General features: G+C 47.0%; 1 protein-coding gene across 1 annotated transcript in view; it reads right to left on the bottom strand.

The window, feature by feature from the left end:
* Positions 1-554: 554 nt before the first annotated feature.
* NDUFA10 (NADH:ubiquinone oxidoreductase subunit A10) overlaps positions 555-21614 on the bottom strand; it is a 43772-nt gene continuing 22712 nt past the window's right edge. The window contains exon 10 of the mRNA XM_069103100.1: positions 555-950. Within this exon, the coding sequence (XP_068959201.1) occupies positions 882-950 (69 nt within the window). The 3' untranslated portion in view covers positions 555-881. The remainder of the gene's footprint in view (positions 951-21614) is intronic.

The raw sequence follows: 21614 nt of genomic DNA, 5'->3' as shown, positions 1-21614 counted from the left end.
CAGTTCCTTGTTGGAAATATAAAACTACAACCACTTAAATATGGTCCGTGACTCAAAAATGGCCAGGAAGTTGCATTTTTACCTCTTATAAGCTAAAATGGAAATGGGAAGTCATTCTGCAGCCTTCTCAGGCCTGTTCTCAAATACCCACTAGCTCAGAGCTGGCTCTTGCCCAAGTTTCTGCTGACATCCCAGAAGAGGGAGAGGCCAGGCTGAGGGAGCCCACAGACAGGGGTCTCTCTGGTGGGAAACGAAGGTACCAATGACCACTTTTTCCTGGCATTTCACTTCCTCAACATTCTTGTAATCGCCCATCAGAGGAGGAATTAGGAGAATGGCTGATGACGGCTTCTGGGCAAGCCCAACCAAAATGCCTATTAAGACAAACATGCACTGGGTCGATCTGTGGCCATCTTCATCCCCCTTTCAGTCTGTTCTCTTTGGTTTCCAGCTGAATACAGCAGGCCAAGCACGAGTGAAGAAAAGGACCCCAATCCTCAGAGGAGTCAGACACGCCCAGCCATCCAGGGAACAAAAACACGCACACGCCTGCAGGGAGTTCCACAGAAAAGGTTTTATTTCTTGGACGTCTGAGGAAGCAAAACACAGACCCTACAGGGGCCAGGGCTCAGGGGCAATGGCAGGAAGCTATCTCTGGTCCTACTGACCAGTTTTGGAAACATCTGGGTTTTTCCTTTGAATTTCTTTAACTGATATCACTAGGGATCTGAGGATCCTTCGGCCCTGGTCATGGGTGTCTACAGGCAGCCTGTGCTTGGGGAGGCCATTCCCTCCTTCCATCCCCTCACTAGAGGCTCATTTCCATGGTGACCGGACCTCGCACTGTCAGAGCTCTGGAACTGCTGCAAGGAAGAAAGGCTTCATTTCAGCCAGATCCACTTGTCCCCCACGTCTGCATTATAGCCTGGATTGTATTTGTGGCCTTTCAGCTGAAAAGGAAAAATCAAACATCAGGACCAAGAGCTACTGCACAAAGGAACGTGACTGCTGTCTCACCAAGGCTTCCAGCCACACCCAACACACCTGCACACTCTGAAGACCTTGGTGACCAGTGCTCATAAACCCCGAGGCCACAGAGGGGGAAGCACCTTCTACTGACGCAACACTGGGCCCAACTTTCTGTACCCCCATATATGCCCTGAGGGAAAAAGGGCATCCCTGGGGCGGCCAGGTGGCTCAGTGAGTAAGAGCACCAGCTCCAGTGTTGGGATGACCTGGATCGAATCCGGGCTCAGATACTCTGCACCACACCCAGAAACAACGGGCCATGTAACCTTGAGCAAGTTACTTAACCCCGATTGCTTTAAAAAATAAAAAAGGGCATCCCAAGCAAATAATCAGCACTGGAGGGAAGACCAGCCCCAGCCTCAGTGTGCCCTCATTCACGCTGCAAAATGGCCCAGCCACGACAGGAACAAGTGATGAGGGAAACATCAACAAGCCCTCTGACCAAGAGACACCACAAACAGGTCAGAAAGAGCACGCAGCGCCCCCACCGCCAGTGTCCACGCAGCTCTCTGTGACACCACACGTCCACCGACGAGGGAACGGCAGGTGAGAGCGTGGTCCCAAAACGCAATGGAACAGCAATGGTGGCCTCCAGAGGCTCCTAGGGAGACGTGGCTGCGCTGGTGCCCAGCGGAGTCCACAGAACCAAAACGGGCAGGGTGAGATGGACGAAGAGAACGGGAAAGCAAAGCCCGAGGCTGGTGCGGCTGGTGCAGCACATACACCTCCTCCTGTCGTTGGGGGGCGGGGGGCTCTGGGGAGGAGCGCTGTGTACTCTGTCAGGGATGGTTACACAGTGCTGCTTCACTTGGCCACCAGAGAAGGCTCACGAGCAGAGGTGACAAACAGCGCTGGGTGGGACCCAAGCCCGACACAAAAAGGCTTAATTAGCTTTGCTATTTCTTTGCCAACTACTAAGTTATGCGGCAAGACAGAGAGGAGCTGGAAGGGGAAGAAGGCGCTTCTGAAAGCCCCCCAACACCACCTTCTTGCACCTACACACTGTAGGGCCCCCAGCACCACGGTAGCCGAAAGCCCCCCCGGATGGGCTTCTCTCCAGAAAAGGGGGATGGCACAAGTGGAAGCCTGTCCACACCAAGTCATTACAAAGCAGGCGGCCAGAGCCGGATGGGCCTTCGTGACTTCAGTCTCCCCTACTTGACTTATAAATGGAGGAACTGAGGCCTAGAGGCCCGGAGAAGGGAAAGGGCAGGACCAAAACAAGGCGGTTCGCCAGGGCATAAAGCGAGCTCATAATGAAGCCTACAAGCTAATGACAAACTCAATTCCCCTCCATAGAAGGAGCCGGATCCCCTGCAGTTTTGCTGAGAAGACGCCTGCCCCAGAAATGGTGAGATGGCGACCTCAGTCACTAAGTGAACCCCTGTCGACGCAGTAACGATAACACGGAGGAAAAGAGGGGAGTGAGAGTGGGTAAGGAAGGCAGGACCCAGAGAGGGTCAAAGCCTCCAAACCAGGAGGCAAGGCTCCCCTCTGCAGGCGCAGTCACAAGCGAAAGGCTCAGAGACATTCTGCTGAGGACCCAGGCAAGCCCCTGGAAATGGGAAGCAGTCCCAGAGTGGGGGGTGGCCCCGGCAGGTCCTTCTTCCATGTGCACCGTGGTCTCAGTTTCACACATGGACGTTACTCATCTTCTCTTCCTTAGTCAGGACTCACTCTCATCGGAGCGAGGGAAGGCCCCCATCTGATTCTCTATCAGGGCCCATCTCCAGCCCGAGCTCCTTGTGGTGTCACCGCCAGCAGCCCTGTCTAACAGGGGGCCTCCGCCCCAGTGCAGGGCCCTATCACCTCAGCCCTCACTCAGGCTGCACCACAAGAGGCTCGTCTAGGTTCTTAAAGCTTTTCATGTGTCACTCTCCCATTCAGAAAACTTTTCAATGACTCCTTGGTGCCTAAATTATTTAGTTTGGCCTTCCCAGGCCCCCACATTGGACCCAACCTGCCTTGGCTGAATGTCCTTTCACCTCCCTTCTACCCAAACCCTGCACGGTGGCCAGTGTGGACACCTTGCTCGTCCATGAACACACTTCTCGCTCCCCTGCCTCTGTCCACTTCCCCCCAACTGGAAGGTCCTCTCATTCCTGCCTTTGCCAATAGTCAGCTGCCTTTCCTAACAACATCGGGCAGAATGTATCCCTCCCTCCTCTCTGCACTTTTCTCACACTTGGTTGGCACTGCCCAAATGGCTGGCATCCTCACCCTTGTACTAAGGATATTCATATCCAATTCTTTTCTCCTTGAGGGCAGAAGCCAGACCCACTGGGTGCAGTTTTGCAGACTGTTGGAAGGAAGATTCCCTTGATGTCACCAGAACAAAATGAAGCCAGGTTTTATCAGTCCTCTGATCTTTGTAGGGCTCAAATGCCAACAAGGTCAAGGTTCTGCCCCAGCCAAAGCTTCAGTGAAATACTTAACTGTTCTGCCCATTCTCCTTCAAATCAGACTGCAGCAGGTCTGAGGAGAATACAGGTGGGAGAGGCCCCGGCTCTGACGTCCCAAACACCCCAGAGAGAGGCATCCCAAAGGGTCAATATCCATGGGTGTGGGGAGCATGCTTTATACCAACACATCACAAACAGGTGGAAACTAAGGGTCAGTCACTCAGAAGCCTTCTCCATTAGCAATGATTCACTGGCACTGTCAGCAATGACCAAAGGAAAGAAGGCTGAGCTGGTACTTACAGGACCTGAGTTCTAGTCTCTGTGACACCACTCACTCCCTAGGCCACCAGGGGCAGCTGAGGCAGCCTCTGAGGAATCGGAGGGGTTGGACTACATGTGACTAGGTGAGGTCCCCCCCCCAGCTTTTGATCAACAGTCCTGCCCCTGGGGATGAAAGAAGATGGTGCTGTGAGGCAGGGCAAAGGACAGAAGCTCATCAAGATGACAGAATCCCACGGCAACAGTTCTCGGGGGACGAGGGGGAGACATTCATTGTCATCTGAGCTGTTAATAGGCAGCAACACATAGGTACCTGACTGCTGGGAGTAACCAAGGCTCTCTCCCAAAAGCCCCTGTCCACCATGAAGTCACTGGACCTATTCCCTTGAGCTGTCAAGTTTCCCCAGCTCATCCTCCGTATTCATTCAGTCCCACCAGGGTCCTAAATTCTGGGTCCCTGTCACCAGTGCAGCCACCCCTTACACACTGAGGAAGACCCTGCAGAGGGCACAGCTATCCAGCCGCATACAAGGCCACCCGGCAGCCGTGGAGCGAGCCGTGCTGGCATGGCTTCTGGCCAAGCCTAGGCTGGTGCTTCTCCTGCCCCAACTGGTAGGGGCTTCCAACCATGCATTTCCAGCATCTGGCCTACCAGGGGGCCAAGGGCTGCAGTCTGACGAAGGGGTGCATAAAGCCTCACTCCTTGTTACAGAAGGATCTCACCTCCCACAGACATCACCCAACACCCAAATTCACAGACACGACCTTGGCCTCAGTCTTAAGGTTTTGTTTTAAGCCCTGAGGAAATGCTTCCACCTAGCTCTGTCACCCTTCTCATTGCAAACTTCCACTCAAGAGACAAGTTAGAGGCTTTCCTTCTAACTTCTAGCATTCACAGCTCCCAAGTGCGCACTGTGTTCCAGGTGCTACACGGAGCTCTGGGGAAAGAAAACAAACAGGAACACTCCCGGATTGCAAGCGCCTCATGGGGAGAGACAGCGTGTACAAACGCGCAGCAGAGAGAACAGAGTGAGTGGGGGAATTCTTGTTCCCTTCAATTCCCGGCGTCCCAAGGGCCTGGGCTCTCGAGCACTACCTTCCTCTCTGGCGAAGACAAAAGTGGTCACGGTGCACAGTCCGTTTCATTACCTCATAAGATTCTATTTAACTAATTTCCTTAAAATCTTTCAATCTTCTCGGCCACCTTGCCCACAGCTCCCTGCTGCAGCTGCCGACTTAAGGCTAGACTTCATTCATAATTCAGGGTGTTTTCATGTGCTCTCTTCCAACCTAAAAGGTAAAAATGATCTCAAGTGAAAGTGCAATTTAACCACACCTGCACGTGGCCTATGAGAAACCATTGAAAATGGAATATGGCGGCGGGGGGGGGGGCCTCTATCATTCCCTTCCCAGGGCTGGATGTTCCCTCCACCAGCGCAGACTGCCATCCCTCAATGCCTTCTCGTGCCAGGTAATTTCTGTTCATCAAGTTCCCGGAGGCCCCTCCTACAAAGCACACAGGCCACGCATGCTGTCCATGTGCTGGCTCCTGGCCTCCCTTCTGCTCACACTCAGCTCTGACCCTCTTTCCTGGATCATTTCATGAGTAAGTCTCCTTCACAGCGTGCTGTGGTCACTCACCTGTACTGACCACGCCAGGTGCCCCTGGGTTCTCATTCCTTCTCACAAAACTGGGCTCCAGGATCTGCAGTCTTCTGGCATCACAGAGGAAATCTCAGTATTCAGGGGAGGGGCTTTTAAAAGCAGCAAGGAGCAGGATGAAGCCACTGGAAGCCCAAATGCAATCCTGACCCATTCCTTTCTTCTATGTTCACTATCTACGTCCAGAATGTTTCTAAAAGTCACCTACTTACATGGGCTGTCCCACATTTTCTATCCACCTCGTTCTTCCCACGTGGAGGACCTGGGGCGCCCTACTATGGAGCCGTCAGCTTTCTGGTACTCCTGGGCTAAACACAAGGGGCACAAGGCCGTCAGTGACCAGGGTCATTAGAAGAATCTCAGTCTTAACAGGAGATGCTCTCACTTGGAGCTTACGGAGGTCCTTCCTATATGATGCCAGCAAACATCGCTGACATGCTTAGAGCTCCCTGTACCACATCAATCATCAGCTTCCTTTCCACGATACCTTAACTGGCCAAGGTCTACAAGCTGGCTGAAGCCAGGACTCAGAAAGAGTGAAGACGCCAAGGTGATGCCCTAGGCACAGACCCCAGAGCCGAAAGACCAGAGGTGGGAAACCGTGTCTAAAGCCGGAGCCGGGGTAAGACAGGGTGCAGGAAGGAGGCCAAAGACTATGAGGTTTGCTGCCCCACCCCCAGCCCCACCATGCTGTTTTCAGGCTCAGCAGGCTGCCGTCTACCCTGTCCCCACCTCCGAAGCGGCTTCCTGCCATCCCCTGACCCCCAGACACTCATGGCCATGGCTACCTTCCAAGAGGCAGCTGGACCAACAGATATGGTTACCTTTAGAGGTCCTGCAGCTATGTCAAATCAGCGATTCTGAATGACCTTATTTTCCCCTGAAACATGATACTCAGTTTTGCTGGATAGGTGATTCTTGGTTTTAATCCCAGCTCTTTGACCTCCAGAATATCATATTCCAAACCCTTCGATCCCTCAATGTAGAAGCTGTTAAATCTTGTGTTATCCTGATTGTATTTCCACAATATTCAAATTGTTTTTTCCTGGCTGCTTGTAATATTTTCTCCTTGACCTGGTGTGATAGTAATGGCAATTAAAGATTCCCCTGTATTGGCTTGGTTTTCAAATTGATTGTGTTAAAACCCAGAGTTTGTTAATCCCACCTGTGGGATGGGCTTGTTGATGTGAAAAGAAAGTCCTGAACTGGGAGGAGCTGGTGAGGTAGATTTGGAGAGACACTAGAGAGAGGCAGAAGATCTTTTTTGGAAGCAGCACCTCGTGGAGAGAGAGAGACTAAGAGAATTGCTGGTGGCCACTTTGAATTGCCCTGGACTTTTGAGACCTGCTCCCTGAGCTGCCAAGGACTGAGGAGACATGGCTGTTTTGCTGGTACTTTGTCTGTCTGTTTTGATGTTGTTTTGCCAGATTTGTCCACTGGTGAAAGACAGTCCTTTTGTTGAAGAAGTCCTGGAACCTGGCTGTTCGCTAAGAAGCCCTGAGACTGTCCTGCAGACAGAGAGTGAATACTGTCCACTGGTGAGGGACGGTGCTGTTGTTGCAGGGGTCTGGGAGCCTTTCTGTTGGTTCAGAAGCCCTGAAGAAGGATTTTCTTGTTGTATGTTTACAGAAATCCTGGGAGAGGGCTTTGCTAATGTGTTCAGGGGTTCTAGGACTGTTCTACAGACAGAGGATAAATTCATGAAGGGACTGGAAATGTATCTTGTGGCTTTGTTAAGCCTTGTCTCCCCAGGAACTAAGATTGCTGAGAACTTGCCTCATGTCAAGATGAAGAAAAGACCTCCATTTGGGTATTAAGTGCTGTGTTTAAACTTGATGTAACTCTGGGGTAGATTCAATTGTGATCCAGGGGTGGGGAACTTTTGACCTTATGTTTGGAAACTAATCTCCATTTAAGAAGAGGGGCTTTGTGGTGGACTTAATTAAGGTATAGCCTAGGGGTGGAGAAGTATTTAGAACAGAGACTTTGTAATTGATTGAATGATTGGAAGGTCCTGGGGTGGGGTAGTACTTGGAGATTATTTCATCATGCTTAGTAAATGCTGTATTTTGAATGATGTCATGTTTTGATCTTCTCTGTTCTTGGTTTGTCACTGAATAAAATAGAGAGCACCTATGCTGGTATTTTGAGCCTGGGAAGTTGCCTTCTTTTGGCATTACATTACACCTGGGAACTCTGAAACCTGACTATAATATTCCTAGGAGTTTTCTTTTTGGGATCTTTTTCAAGATTCGATTGGTGAATTCTTTCCATTTCTATTTTGAACTCTGGTTCTAGAATAGCAGGGCAATTTTGCTTGATAATTTCTTGAAAGATGGTGTCTAGACTCTTTTTGTGATCATGGCTTTCAGGTAGTCCAATAATTTTTAAATGATCTCTCCTGGATCTATTTTCCAGGTCAGTGGTTTTCCCAATGAGATATTTCACACTGCCTTCTATTTTTTTCACTTGTCTGGATCTGTTTAATAGTATCTTGATTTTTCATAAAGTCACTAGCTTCCATTTGCTCCAAACTAATTCCGAAGGAATTATTCTCTTCAGTGAGCTTTTGAGATTCTTTTTCCATCTAATAAATTCGTCTTTTTTAAGGCACTCTTCTCCTTATTGGCTTTTTGGGCCTCTTTTACCATTTGAGTTAGTCTGTTTTGTAAGGTGTTATTTTCTTCAGTCAGGTCGTTGACTCTCTTTTCATTATTTTATTGTATCATTCTCATCTCTCTTCCCAATTTTTCCTCCTCTTCTCTTACTTGATTTTCAAAATCCTTCTTGAGTTCCTCCATGGCCTGTAACCAGCTCGTATTTTTTCTTGAAAACTTTTGCTGCAGGAGTTCTGACTTCACTGTCTTCCTCCTGTTCCATGCTTTGATCCTTTTTGTCCCCCCAAAAGGAATCCAAAATCGGATTGCTGTGCTTGCTTTGCTTCCTTTGCTTACTCATGTTGCCACTCAATTACTTGACTTTTGAGCTTTTTGTCACAGTAGAACTCTGCTGCCAGAGAGGAGAGCTTTGTCCCCAATCACTGGGGTTTTCACAGCTGCTGGGGCTCTTAGTTGGGTGCCCTCTCTACAGCCCCCACAAGCTCTGACTCGCTAGTCTCCATGATCCAGATCCAAGCAGGCGCCCTCTGAATGTTCGCTTGACACCCCCTATGATATGCAGGCCAGGAGCTCTGAAGCAGCCAAGTGGAGGCAGCTGCAGGACCATCATACTCTGCCACTTCTAGCTCCGGGGTCGGGGCCGGACCGCTCCTCTCTTCCCCCACCAGTTCCAGCAGAGTTCTGCACAGACCTCTCACTTCGTCTTTGGCATTTATGGGCTGATAATGCTGGAAACCAACATAGCTGCTGGTGATCAACTCTCCTGAGGTCTGCTCTAGCCACTGCTGGTTGGGGCTGCCCTAGGCTAAAACCAGGGGCTCACACAGGGCTGGGCTTGGCTCCCAGTGTGATGCAATGGTCCTTTCCTGTAGGCTTGCTGGGCTGCCTTCAGTGGGAGGTTTCTCTCTGTCACTTTGTGGGTTCTGTAGCTCTAAAGTTTGTTTAGAGTCATATTTTATAGGTATTTGAGATGGTTATGGGGGGAGCTCACAGTTTTCTTGCTTCTATGCACCATCTTGGCTCTGCCCCCAAATCTGTGATTCTGTTATACTGTTGGGAGGCAAATGATAAAAGAGTTCAAGGCTATGTTGGACTCTTTGTCAAATACTTTCCAGGGGTGTGGAACCTCTAGGTCCTTGGGGTGTGGCCCTTTGACCGAATCCAAACTGCACAGAATAAATCCCCATTATAAAACTTGTACTCAGACAAAGGGATGCACCCAAGGGCCACATGTGGCCTCGAGGCCATGGGTTCCCCAACCCAGCTTTAAACCAGAGAACACGAAAAAGCCTGGGATCTAATTCTCTCTGTGTGTCAGGTAAGTTTTGTGAGTACAAACCTATGGACCTTGAGAGGAAACAGTCTGGAAAAGGCTGCCAATCCCTCCACGTTTTCATCAAGGACACCCCTTAAGAAACCTGGACAAAACCCTTCTCACCAAGATGTTGTGGCAACATGAAAGGGGCACAAGGTCAGTAGCTGACTATGCCTTCTCCTCTGCCACCTCTCTGCTAATTAGGTGCCCGTGGTCATTTCTTTTTTGGAATGGACATTATGAGAATCCACCATTTAGTGCCATTAAAATTCAATCACTGAGGCACAGACTGTTTTGTTGTCTGTGTTGTGCCTGGTCAGGCCATCCATGATTCCCAAATGCATGTAGGTCTGGAATGCCATGTGACCTCAGAACACCTCATGTTCTGTGTTCAGGTCTGGGCATCACAATGAACAAATCCTTCAGGATGCTGAGGGACCTCACACTCGGCTCTGGACCTGGGGAGGGGCTAGGGGAGGAAGAAATGACAGCAGTCTTTAAGTTCCTGAGGAGATGTCATGGAGAAGAGATGTCACTCATTCTGCTTTGCCCCAAAGGGAGACTGAGGCTCAATGTAAAGCTGTGACTTTCTGAGTAGAAGTGGGATCCCAAAGGAGAACGGGCTGGGTTCTCATTTACTGGAGATTTTCAAGCAAAGGCTGGATGACCTCCTGCTGGGGAGACTGTGATATCAAACAAGGGCTGAGCTGTGGACCCAGATGAAAATGTCATCAATAAATAAAGTTACAACAGCACACAAATAACACTACTCTATCATTTTCTAGGTCAATGTGCAGCCCCCAGTGGCCCCCACTTCTATCTTTGTTGGACACCATGACCCTAGAGCCCCGAGACTCCTTCTGACTCAAAGCCTGTGACTTTGACGGTGAATTTGATGTGTGAACTCTGCATAACTGACAGCAGTGACTTGCCCAGCCCTGATGCTCAGGATCCTGGAGACCCCCAAACAAACAAGGAGCTGGAATGCCACTCCTGACTGGGGGCTAAAAGGCAAAGCAGGAGCTGCTTCTCCCCCTGGGGCTCCTCCAGCTTCATTGACAGAGGCTGGCTCAGGAGTGAGTCTGCTTCAGACAGAGGCAGGCCCTGCCTCTAACCCGGGCCACCCCAATCCTGTCCCTCGTATCTCCACTATGCAGTCCCCTCCCAGGCAGCCTGGTTCCTCCTCACATACAGGAGTCTGTCTGCAGCTTATTTACCATGGACTAGCTTTACAAAGGTTTTTAATTTAAAGGTATCATTTAATACTTCAGCTAAACACCAGAGGAACCAAATGTATCTATTAACAGCAGCATCTCCCAGGGGAAAAGGGGCTGATACTTTAGCTGTTTCCATCTCTGCAAAACAAAATTTCAGCCACAAACCAGAGAATAAAAAAGGCAGGAGAACATCAAACCTGCTGTGTCCAGCCAGCATCTATTAATTGTATCACAAAATTTGCTCTCTTTGGCATTCTCAAGACAACATGTAATTGGCCCTCTGATATTCAGAGAGTCTCAGATGACCAGGATAATCCGTTATTAGTTGATTAGACCAACAGAGGCCCGCAGGGAAGGTTTTCATTTCTAACACTTCACACTGAGAGGAGGCAAAGCAAGCTTTGTCTTTCATACGATTCCTACAAGTCTGCATCTCCTGATTTAAAACAGAACTTCAGACCTTCCAGACCCAATTCACATTCATCACCTCCGGCAGCATCACCACGGGGCTCTGGTAAAGAGATCAGCATCATTCAGAGATAGTGGTCAGAGCACTTCCCAAACAGGGAAGAATTTCAGTCATCCAGACTGCCTGGCATTTCTAGCACAGGAGCAAGACTATTCTGGTTTGGGTTACAAGTCACAGAAGAAGTTTGTGGAAGTGTTTATACCTGCTCAAAGGGAAAATGTACCCATTAAAGAAGCTCCTTGTTTGCAGGACCCCCCCTCCACCACACACACACACACACACACACACACACACACACACACACACACTTTAAAACAGACGAGGTAGGAGCATCTTGCTGGAGTGCCATGAATTTCTCCAATATCTACTGCATCTGGGGTAAACAAGCCTCACATTCTAAGATATGAGCTGAATAAAAGGACCTGAAATAGTGAAAGGATGACAGGGACTTTCGGACAGTCATTTGTCTCAAACCTTTCCTCTGAATTAAACCTAAAAACAAACAGAAGTTTGCTCAGCTGTTTCTTGCTGCTCTACACTCCTCCTGAAGGCTTCATCATAAGAAGAATACCAGTTACTGAAGAAGTGAAACTCTTCACCAACAGCACATCACACACAGGACTTTCAAAGAGACCATATCAGAGCCGGCTGACTTATGGGGGGCGGGGGGGGAGATAAGATTTTAGAATTTTAGTTCACTAAGGAGATGGTAGCACAAGGAAGAAAGGATGAAAGAAGCCCTTTATTAAGCCTCTATTATACATGGGAAGCTAGGGGACAATCATAATGCAAGGAGTCTGGCAACTGGTCCCATCACTTCGTGGCAAACATAAGAAGAAGAAATGGAAGTGGCATCCGATTTTACATTCTTGGGCTCAAAGACCACGGCAAATGTAACAGCAGCCATGAAATTAAAGGGCACTTGTTCCTTGGAAGAGAAACTATGGCAAATCTGGACAGCAGACCAAAAGAGCAGAGACATCACTTTGTCAACAAAGGTCAGAGCTGTGGTCTTTCCTGTAGCAATGTACAACCATGAGAGTTGAACCATGAGGAAAGCTGAGTGTCACAGAATCGACGCTTCTGAATTGTGGGGCTGGAGAAGACTTCTGAGAGTCTCTTGGGCAGCAAGGAGATCAAATCAGTCAATACTTAAAGACATTAATTCAGGCTCTTCACTGGAAGGTTGAATACTGACGCTGAAACCTAAATACTTTGGCCACATAATAAAACAGGATTCATTGGGGAAAACTTTGATGTTGGGAAAGACTGAAGGCAAAATGAGATGGCAGAAAAGGACCCCCAACAGATGTCCACACCTGACACATGATTCATCACATTCTTCACACCTTCCACTGTCTCTCAGTGTTTTATGAAGCAGTAATGCTCACAATCTTCCACAAGACATTCCAAACAAATCTATGCTCTATTCATCACTGAACCTCTATAAACTGTCAAAGAGATGAAATCTTTGCTAGGCTAGAGAGGTTTCTAGTTTCCTTTGGCCCCCTCATTGTAGGAGCCAGTTTACGCTGATTAAGCCCCCTCCCCATAGGTTGCGCTGTGAGTGGGAACAAGCAAGATCTGTTTCAGGCACATACTAGCTGTCGAAACAAAGATTAAACAAAGTTATTTAATCCCTCAGGGGCCTAGGAAACTCTCTCTGCCAACACATTACCAACAAGTTACCAATACACACTGGTGTTCCCTCCCCCCGAAACCCACAATCTTAGGAAAAGTCTGTTCTTTTATCTACTTCCAATTTTTCAGAATTAACAGCTTGTTTAAATATGTCAGAGTAAGATTACATGCCAGATCCACTTTTCATTTTTTATTCTGTCTTATTTTTGTTATTGATTTTTTTCTCTTTGCTTTAGACAAGTTGCTGGTCTGATCGTACATACATCAACAACTGCTTTGGAAAATGTTTCCCCAAATCAGTGGTCAGACATTTCCTGACTATTATTGCTTGGGATGTTATTAAGTGCTCACGAAATCCAGTCCCTCCTAACTCTCTTCTCAATTCGGTTCAAGCAAGTCCACACAGATGTCTCTCACACAGTTTACATTCTACTAGAGTTCAATACTTTAGGAAGGTATTCCTGATACTTTGTAAGCCTTTGTCCTCTTACACATCCCAATCCGAGCTGTATCTTCTAATATGTTGTTTGAAGCCCTCCCCTCCCTATGAATAATTTGCACTGAAGCTACAGAACATTAAAGAATATTGTTGATTTAACCAGAAGGAATGATAAGTTCTTTGTGGGGTTTCTTCATTTCTTTGCCCTCTGCAATAGATATTGTTGTTCCACACAATACACTCATCTTCGTGGGTTTTTTCTGTCTGTTTTGTCACCAGCACTTCAGATAAGTGGCATCCCTCGAAATGATGTTCTTTCTTGCCTTTGGATATAGAATGAGGCCAACTCCGCCATCTCCTTCCTGTGCCTTCCTAAAAAGGCCCCGGGAGGCCTCTCTTCTCTTGCTGGAAGCAGTGCTGTTCTGCTGGTCTCTCACGCTTGCATTCTCAGCACCGTACGTACACACCCTAACACGCCCCCTTACCCACAGTCCCTTGGATACCAGAGCTGGCTGAACGCGAGCCCTCCTCTCCACTCACACCAAGGCCCTTGTTACCTTTCACTCTGATTAATCACTGCAACACCCTCCTAAATTATCTCTCTGTTTCAAGTCTTTCCCCAGTCCCATTCATCCTACAAACTACCACCAAATTCATTCTCCTTAGACATAGATCTGACCACTGGACCCTTCCCTCAACTCCTGCAGAGGCTTCCAATTACCCCAACCTATCCTCCCACGCTCAGGGGGCATGCCTCTCCCGTCCACACTCTGCCTTCCAGCCAAAGTGGCTGGCTCCCTGCTCCTCACACACAACACTCCTCCTTCAGCCTCCCCTTTGCAGCTATCACCCTTCACACTTACCATGATCATCTCTTTACTCTAGCCTTGGGAGAGCCTTTGCCTTCTTTAAGGCACAGCTTGAGCACCAACTTCTACATGAAACCTTTCCTGACACCCGCCTCCCAACTACACACACCCACATAATTGCTGACTCCCTACGAGGAAAATGAATATTGTGCTGCATTATTTAATAACCAATATTCTCTGTGATCCATCCTTTTCCTCACCTTGACAGATCCCACTTCTGAAGGGCATGATGGAATAAGGTTACAACTCTTAGCTCAGGCTTTAATCCTTTAACCAGCATTGGCCGGGGCCCCTCACTTCTATTTACCCCCCAAGCACAGAAGCCAGTTTGAACTAGGCTGTCCCGAGGGGATGACTCCTGTGTCCTTGATTTAGGGGGTGACCTGCCTGAGATGGCTTATGCTTTTCTGGTCAAGACTGACAGAGGCAGCGGGGTCTTCAAAAGTGACTAGCATTCCTGACGTGTCAGAGAGAGTTATAATCAGCCACAAGTGAAGGCCGGCCCACTTCCCTGGCTTTAGATTCATCCTTCCACCTGAGTGTGGACCAGTCCTGGTCCTCGTCCTCCCCTCCAATGATGAAACAATAAGGAGATGATGTAACACTACCCCCCCTGTCCAGTTACTGGCACTGCCTTTGCCAGGGGAGGTCCCACGATTGTAATGTCAGGCCAATGAGGAAGACGGGCCCTCATATGGGGTCTTTTGGCACAAATGAAGGCAAATCTATTAATGAACTGTCCGATCCCTCAGAAAATTGCCTTAGTTTTACCTCTTTGTTCAATTTCATTCACAATGCCTGTGAGAACATAAGCTCCCTGAATGCAGGAGCCGTTTACCTGATCACGGTGCCCAGCACACAGCAGGCAGTCAATGCCCGTGGACTGATTGCTAAGTGTTCACAGCTTCCTCACTGCCTCTCTTTTGACTCCCATTTCCCCCAAAGTTCTGCCACTACAAAAGCTAACCCTCTCTTAACCTTAAAATATGTGACCTTTAGGAGAGATTTTAAAACTAGAATTTACTGGGGGATTTGAAATGAATGGTGTGGAACCATTTAAACCAAGTTAACTTTAAAGAGCCTTTTTTATACATCAAAATGAAACAGCTAAAAATTATTTTCCCATCAATCTACTCTTCAGACCCCACTGTGACTATGTTTACTTAGCTGTCCTCCTCAATGTCATAAATGTTAGCTGGGAAAAAAAAATAAACACGATTTGGGCCCCACTTGTTCCAGCGGCTGCAGCGAGCATCTCGTTTTCCCCAGTCATTCCATCCCATCAGAGTAGTCCCCGAGTGCTGAGTACTTGAGAGTGCTGAGTGTAAAACTACAGGCCAGAAGGCCAAGAATGCCCAAAGGAATCAGAAACACTGCAGCTGGTCAACCTCTGCTTTTCAGCCCAAATGTTTGTTTCTTAGGAATGCTGAACCACTCAGGATTTTTTGATCTAAAGAAAAAAAGTTTCAGACAGAAAGACTTAGGGGCAAATTTCCATTCTTGATCCTTCCTCAAAGCCTGCAGAAGGATGAAAAACAAGTCAAGCCCCAGCCCTTTTCCATCCCTGGCTCACCTACTAGCAGAAACTGTGAAAATTGTTTCACTTCAATCATGATTAAATGGAACACAATTATTTCATCTGTACTTTAATGTACATTAAAAGCCAGTTACCAAATTATGAATTCTTTTGGATGCTCAGAAAAAGAAGCGTGTTTGTTCGTTTTTAATCCAAAATGAAAGGACTCTTACCACCTTGCACCATTTCTTCATGGTTTTAGGTAAGTTATATTCCACGGCTTTTCTTGTGTATGCCAAGTCTGACTGTCTTTATTATGAAGATGCTTTTTGTAAGCCAAGAACAGGCAGTACTAAGTATTAAAGCTGTCAAACAGCCCCATTAAAAAAATGGGAAGGGAGACCTTGATACTGGAAATGAAAACAACTAGAGATAGTAAAGAAATAAAAATAGCAGGCGAGAGAAAGCAGAAGATGCTGTTGCCATAGCAACTGCCTTGGACACAATCAGCTCCATGAAGGGAGCGCTGCATCTTAGTAGCATTTTGCCTCCTTATATTTGGAAAAGGCTGCCTCTCTCAAGTGGAAACCAATTCCCGGTTTGATTATCGGCCTTACAGGAAGGGCAGCACTCTCATAAAAGCGACCACATCCAGCTTGTGCCAGCAAGTGCTTCTACACTCCCGATGGGCACTGACACGAGAGCTCAGGGATGAGCCCAGGCCACAGGACACCGGCCAAGCCAACAAACCGTGATGCTCGTGTTTGGCCTCTAGGCGCGAGTGCCCCAGTGGAATGGAAACACACGTTCTGTTCCCAGCGGTGCCTCCAGGCTGGGTAAAACCCTGGGCTCTAAGCAGGCGTCTACAAACCAAGGCATGACTCCTGTCAGGCTAATAAGACCAAACAAGAACACGAAAATGGCACTCAATCAGCAAAGGTCCTCTCTTCCAAAGGAAACTGAAGAGCGTTCCACAGTGCTGGTTCCAAGCTCAGGCTGTGTTGATCCCACATCAAGGGGAGGAAATCGAAAAGCTCAGGGCTTCAGCTCAGGCTCACACACATTTTGGGTGCGTGGCCTTTGTGTCAGACATCGCATTAGGCTCTGAGCACATCAAGACCCTGCTCTCATGTCCAACGTGGGATCAGCAGAGGCTCTGGGGGAGAGCCAGCCTGAGCTGAGCTCTGGAGATTTTAAGGAGCAAAGCTGAGGGAAAAGTGCAGGGAGGGACAGGAGACAAGGGTTGGCACATGCTGGGTGAGGGAAGGAGAGACCAGCCTTGCCCTGGGCCATCCCGTCACTAAGTGCCTGAGGCCAGATTTGAACTCATGAAGATAAATCTCCCTGGCCCCGACCGTGGCACCCCTAGCTGGGCCCTCTTTCGTTACCCCTTGCCTAGATCAATCCAACAGCCTGCTAACTGATCTCTCAGCCTTACAGGCCATCTTCCTTAGGGAGAGATCGACCTTGTCATTCCCTCCTACAACACAGGGAGCCCATGAGTCAGGCACGAGATGTCCAGAGGGAGCCCGAATGTGTCTGGTGGCCAGACAGTATTGCAGTTTTGTGGCCACCAGAAAAGAGGGATCCCAGAGAGCCTGGCCATGGCCCCAGGAGGGGGCTTTACACTTTTCATAAATTCCCCATTTGGCAGGTTCAACATTCTCAAGACAAAATGAAGCAAGGATGGCTAGACCACAGTTAAGAAAAGTGCTTGGGGGCCTTTAGTGGTTTTATATCTATATCTAAAGAGAGATATACAGCAGAGAAAGAAAACTAGAGATCAATATCCTAAGTGAACAGTGCTGCATAAATTTTAAATAAAATATTGGAAAATAAGGTAAAAACAACATATTATAAAGATGACAAGGTTAGGTTTATATCAGTAAGGCAGGGCTGTTTTAATATGAAGAAAACTCTAAGTATAAATCATGTTGATAGCATAAATAACAAAAATACAGGGTTATACCAATAAGTGCTAAAAAGGTTTCTGATAAAATCCAATACTTATTTCTGTTAAAAAAAAAAAAGACTAGACAATATAGGAATAACTGGATCTCTCCTCAACACAATAAGTAACTGCCACCTAAAATGAACAGCAAACATGATAAGTAATGGGCAGAAGTTAGAGAAAATTCTAGAGAATCTAGATCACAGGTAAATCAAGGATGCCACAATCACAACATATTAAAACAGTACTGAAAAAGCTATCTGTAGAAATCAAGGGAAACCAAATGAGAAACAAAATTACTGCTTTTTTGCAAATGATGTGACAATTTACTTAGAAAATCTTAGAGACAACTAAAAATTACCTGAATCAGTTTATTCAGCAAAGTTGCAGGATATAAAACACAGCCACAAAAATCATCAAAATAACTGCATATTATCAATAAAACATAGTAGGAAGAGAAAAAAAATTCCATTCAAAATAACTATGCAATGTATGAAATATTTGGAAATCTATTTACCAAGACATATCCAAGAGTTATCTGAATTGATCTATAAAACACTCACTGGAGAAATAAAGAAAACAATGAAATAACTGGACAAATATTATTTGCTCATAAGTAGATTGAGCTGATGTAATAAAAACTAAAATGTTACCTAAATTATGTTTTCAGGGCCATAACAAACTACTACGGAACGTTTAAAAAATAAAGCTAAAAAAAATGGAATAAAAAAAAAAATTAAGAATCACAAGGGAAATTTTAAAAAAAAAGTGTAAAGGGGCCCAGCAGTAAAAGGCCTCAGACTGGATCATCCCAACCAAAGCCTCAGCCAGAAAGCGTCAGGCCATGGCCCCTGGCATGAGGGGAGTGGGCCAGTCACTGTGCGACAAAGAGCACTGGCAGAAGGGCAAAGACACAAACACTTCACACGCCACACCAAGAAAAACAGCTTAGATGTGAAAGGGGAGAAGCGGAGAGAGCCGGGGAAGAGCTCTTTACCAAACAAGAGACAGAGAAGATGAGATAACAGACAATTCTGATTGTATAAAATTAAAATGAGCACAAAACAAAACTAATGAAATTAAAATCAGAAGAGAACGTTTAGCCAGGAAAAAAAATCTTGGCAGCAGTTTTCTCTGATAAAGGTTACCATGTCCAAGAAACACAAGGTCTGACTCAGAGCCATTCTCTGGCAGATATATGGTTGAGGGACGGAACAGGAAGTTCCCAAAGGATGAAATCCAGGTTATCAACAGCCGAATGAGAAATGCTCCAAATCACTAATGATTTGAAAAAAGGCAAATTAAAGCCAGTCTGAGGCTCCATCTCAGACTCCTCAGATCAGCAAAGATAACAAAGGAGGAAAAGGACACATGTCGGAGGGGCTGGGAGAAGACAGGGCTTCCCCGTAACGTTGCTGGCCCAGCCATTCTAGAAAGAAGTCACTCTCTTGTCCATACCCCGTGAGACTCAACACCACCACTCCTAGGCCCACGTGCCAAAGCATAAAAGGGCTAAAACCTACAAAGCTCTCGACAGCAGCTCTTGCTGCAAAGGGGGAGCCACCCGCCTACTGGCCTAGCTACACTATAGTACAAGGAACGTTAACGGGGTGTCGTCATGCCACAGCGATGAGACGGGCAGTTTTACTGGCAAGGCCTCTATGAATTGACACAGACTGAACTGACGACAACAGCAACAAAATGACCAATAAAAACCACTTTGAAAGACCCTGGAACTGGCTAAGGAAATGATAAACCATGATCCCACTGGATCAAAGCGGGAGCACAGCACCCACCTCTGGCCCTGGGATGGGGGTCTCCAAATGCAGAAGGAGGCAGATGCTTCTGGCCGTGGCCACTAGGGAAATGGGGCTAGCTGGTCTAGACAGAGGGTTTTCTTTATTTTATTATTCAGTGGGGGTGGGGTGGAAGGGAGAGAGAACAAAGGCTGGTTAAAACAATTTTTTAGGGGGGATGAGTCAAGATGGCAGAGTAGAAACAGGACTTCTGCGAGGCTCCGGCTTCCACCTCCTCCAATTCATGTAAAAGGTGATGCTGAACAAACTTTGGAGCTCCAGAATCCACAAAATGACAGAGAGAAGCTAAACTCCTGCTGAGGACAAGCCAGCAGGCCGGCAGGAATCGGCCAGTACAGCGCTCTGGGAGCTGAGCCCAGTGCTGTGGGAGCCTGAGGTTTTAGCCTCAGGATGGCCACAGCCAGCTGGCTGGCTGGAGGGACTTCAAATCACCAGCAACTGTGGCAGTTTCCAGAATTATCAACATAGAGGCTAAGGACAAAGTGAGAGGTCAGTGCACTGTGGACTTTGGGATCCAGTAGTCGGGAGTGCGGTCCAGCCTTTATTCCCTGGAGGAAAAAGCTACTGAGGTGCCACGGCCACCACCACGGGGCAGCTTCAGCTCCTGGCCTGCAGAGTGTAGGGGAACCAAGCACCAGTCTGAGGAGTAATCGCTCTGGCTTTAACCTGCTGGGATCTGGATTGCAGTCTAGGGTGGAGGTCCTGGGGTGTGTGTCCAGGTTGTCAGAGCATGTGGAGGCTTCAGAAAGGGCACCCATTTAATACCTTTGGCAGCTGAGAAAACCCCAGCATTTGGGATAAAGCTCCCATTTCCAGTAGCAGAGTCCTACTGTGGCAAAAAGCCCAAAAGTCAAGTAATTCAGTAGCAACATGAGCAAGCAAAGGAAGCAAAGCAAGCACAACAATCTGACTTTAGACTCCTATTTTGGGGACAAAATGGATCAAAGCATGGAACAGGAGGAAGACAGTAAAGTCAGAACTCCTGTACCAAAAGCTTCCAAGAAAAATATGAGCTGGTTACAGGCCACAGAGGACCTTAAGAAGGATTCTGAAAACCAAATAAGACAAGTGAAGGAAAAATTGGAAAGAGAAATGAGAATGATGCAAGAAAATTATGAAATGAGAGTCAACAACCTGACTGAAGAAAATAACACCTTAAAAAACAGACTAACTCAAATGGAAAAAGAGGCCCAAAAAGCCAATGAAGAGAATCACTCCCTCAAAATTAGATTGGAGCAAATGGAAGCTAGTGACTTTATGAGAAATCAAGATACTATTAAACAGATCCAAACAAGTGAAAAAATAGAAGGCAATGTGAAATATCTCATTGGGAAAACCACTGACCTGGAAAATAGATCCAGGAGAGATCATTTAAAAATTATTGGACTACCTGAAAGCCATGATCAAAAAAAGAACCTAGAAATCATCTGTCAAGAAATGCTCAAGGAAAAATGCCCTGATGTTTTAGAACCAGAGGGCAAAATAGAGGTTGAAAGAATCCACTGATTACCTCCTGAAAAAAATCCCAAAAAGAAAACTCCTAGGAATATTATAGCCAGGTTCCAGAGTTCCCAGATCAAGGAGAAAATATTACAAGCAGCCAGGAAGAAATAATATGAATATTGTGGAAACATAATCAGGATAACACAGGATCTGGCAGCTTCTACACTGAAGGATCAAAGGACTTAGAATGTGATATTCTGGAGACCAAAGGAGCTAGGATTAAAACCAAGAGTCACCTACCCAGCAAAATTGAGTATCATGTTTCAGGGGAAAATATGGTCATTCAGTGGAATAGAGGACTTTCAAGCATTCTTGCTGAAAAAAACCAGAGCTGAATAGAAAATCTGGCATTCAGATACAAGCAGCAAGAGAAGCCTGAGAATCGTACAATCCGACATAGCTTCTACAAATGCCTTTGCATTAAACATTATCCAAGCTGCAAAGAATTATAACCAATGGAATGAACAATGAGAAAGAAGGGACAAAACAAAACACAAAAGGGAGAGAGCTGGTGGTTTGCTTCCATCCGCCTTCAGACTCTGTAGCTCCTTCTCTGGATGGGGACAGCCCCTTCCATCAGGAGTTTTGTGGAGCTGTCCTGCAGCCCTGCATTGCAGTCAGTCATCATAGATACCATGAGTCTGTAACTGTGTACAAAGTTCTCCTGGTTCTACTCTGCTCACTCAGCATCAGTTTACAGATCTGCACTTCAGAAAAATATTTTTGTTAGTTGTGTGAGTGACAAATTGAAGCACATGGTCTTCAGATAGTGAGGGCACTAAGGAAGATCTTGCAATAATCTAGACGAGAGCCTGAAGGAAGAGAATGACTATGTGAATGGGCAGAATATATTCGAGATTTTGTAAAGAAAAAAGTGAAAAGATTAG

Source organism: Petaurus breviceps, unplaced genomic scaffold (genome assembly GCF_028583685.1).
Source record: "Petaurus breviceps papuanus isolate PSGF00001 unplaced genomic scaffold, PetGlider_PUasm1.0 567, whole genome shotgun sequence".
Taxonomy (NCBI): domain Eukaryota; kingdom Metazoa; phylum Chordata; class Mammalia; order Diprotodontia; family Petauridae; genus Petaurus; species Petaurus breviceps.
This window is presented reverse-complemented; position numbering and strand designations above follow the sequence as displayed.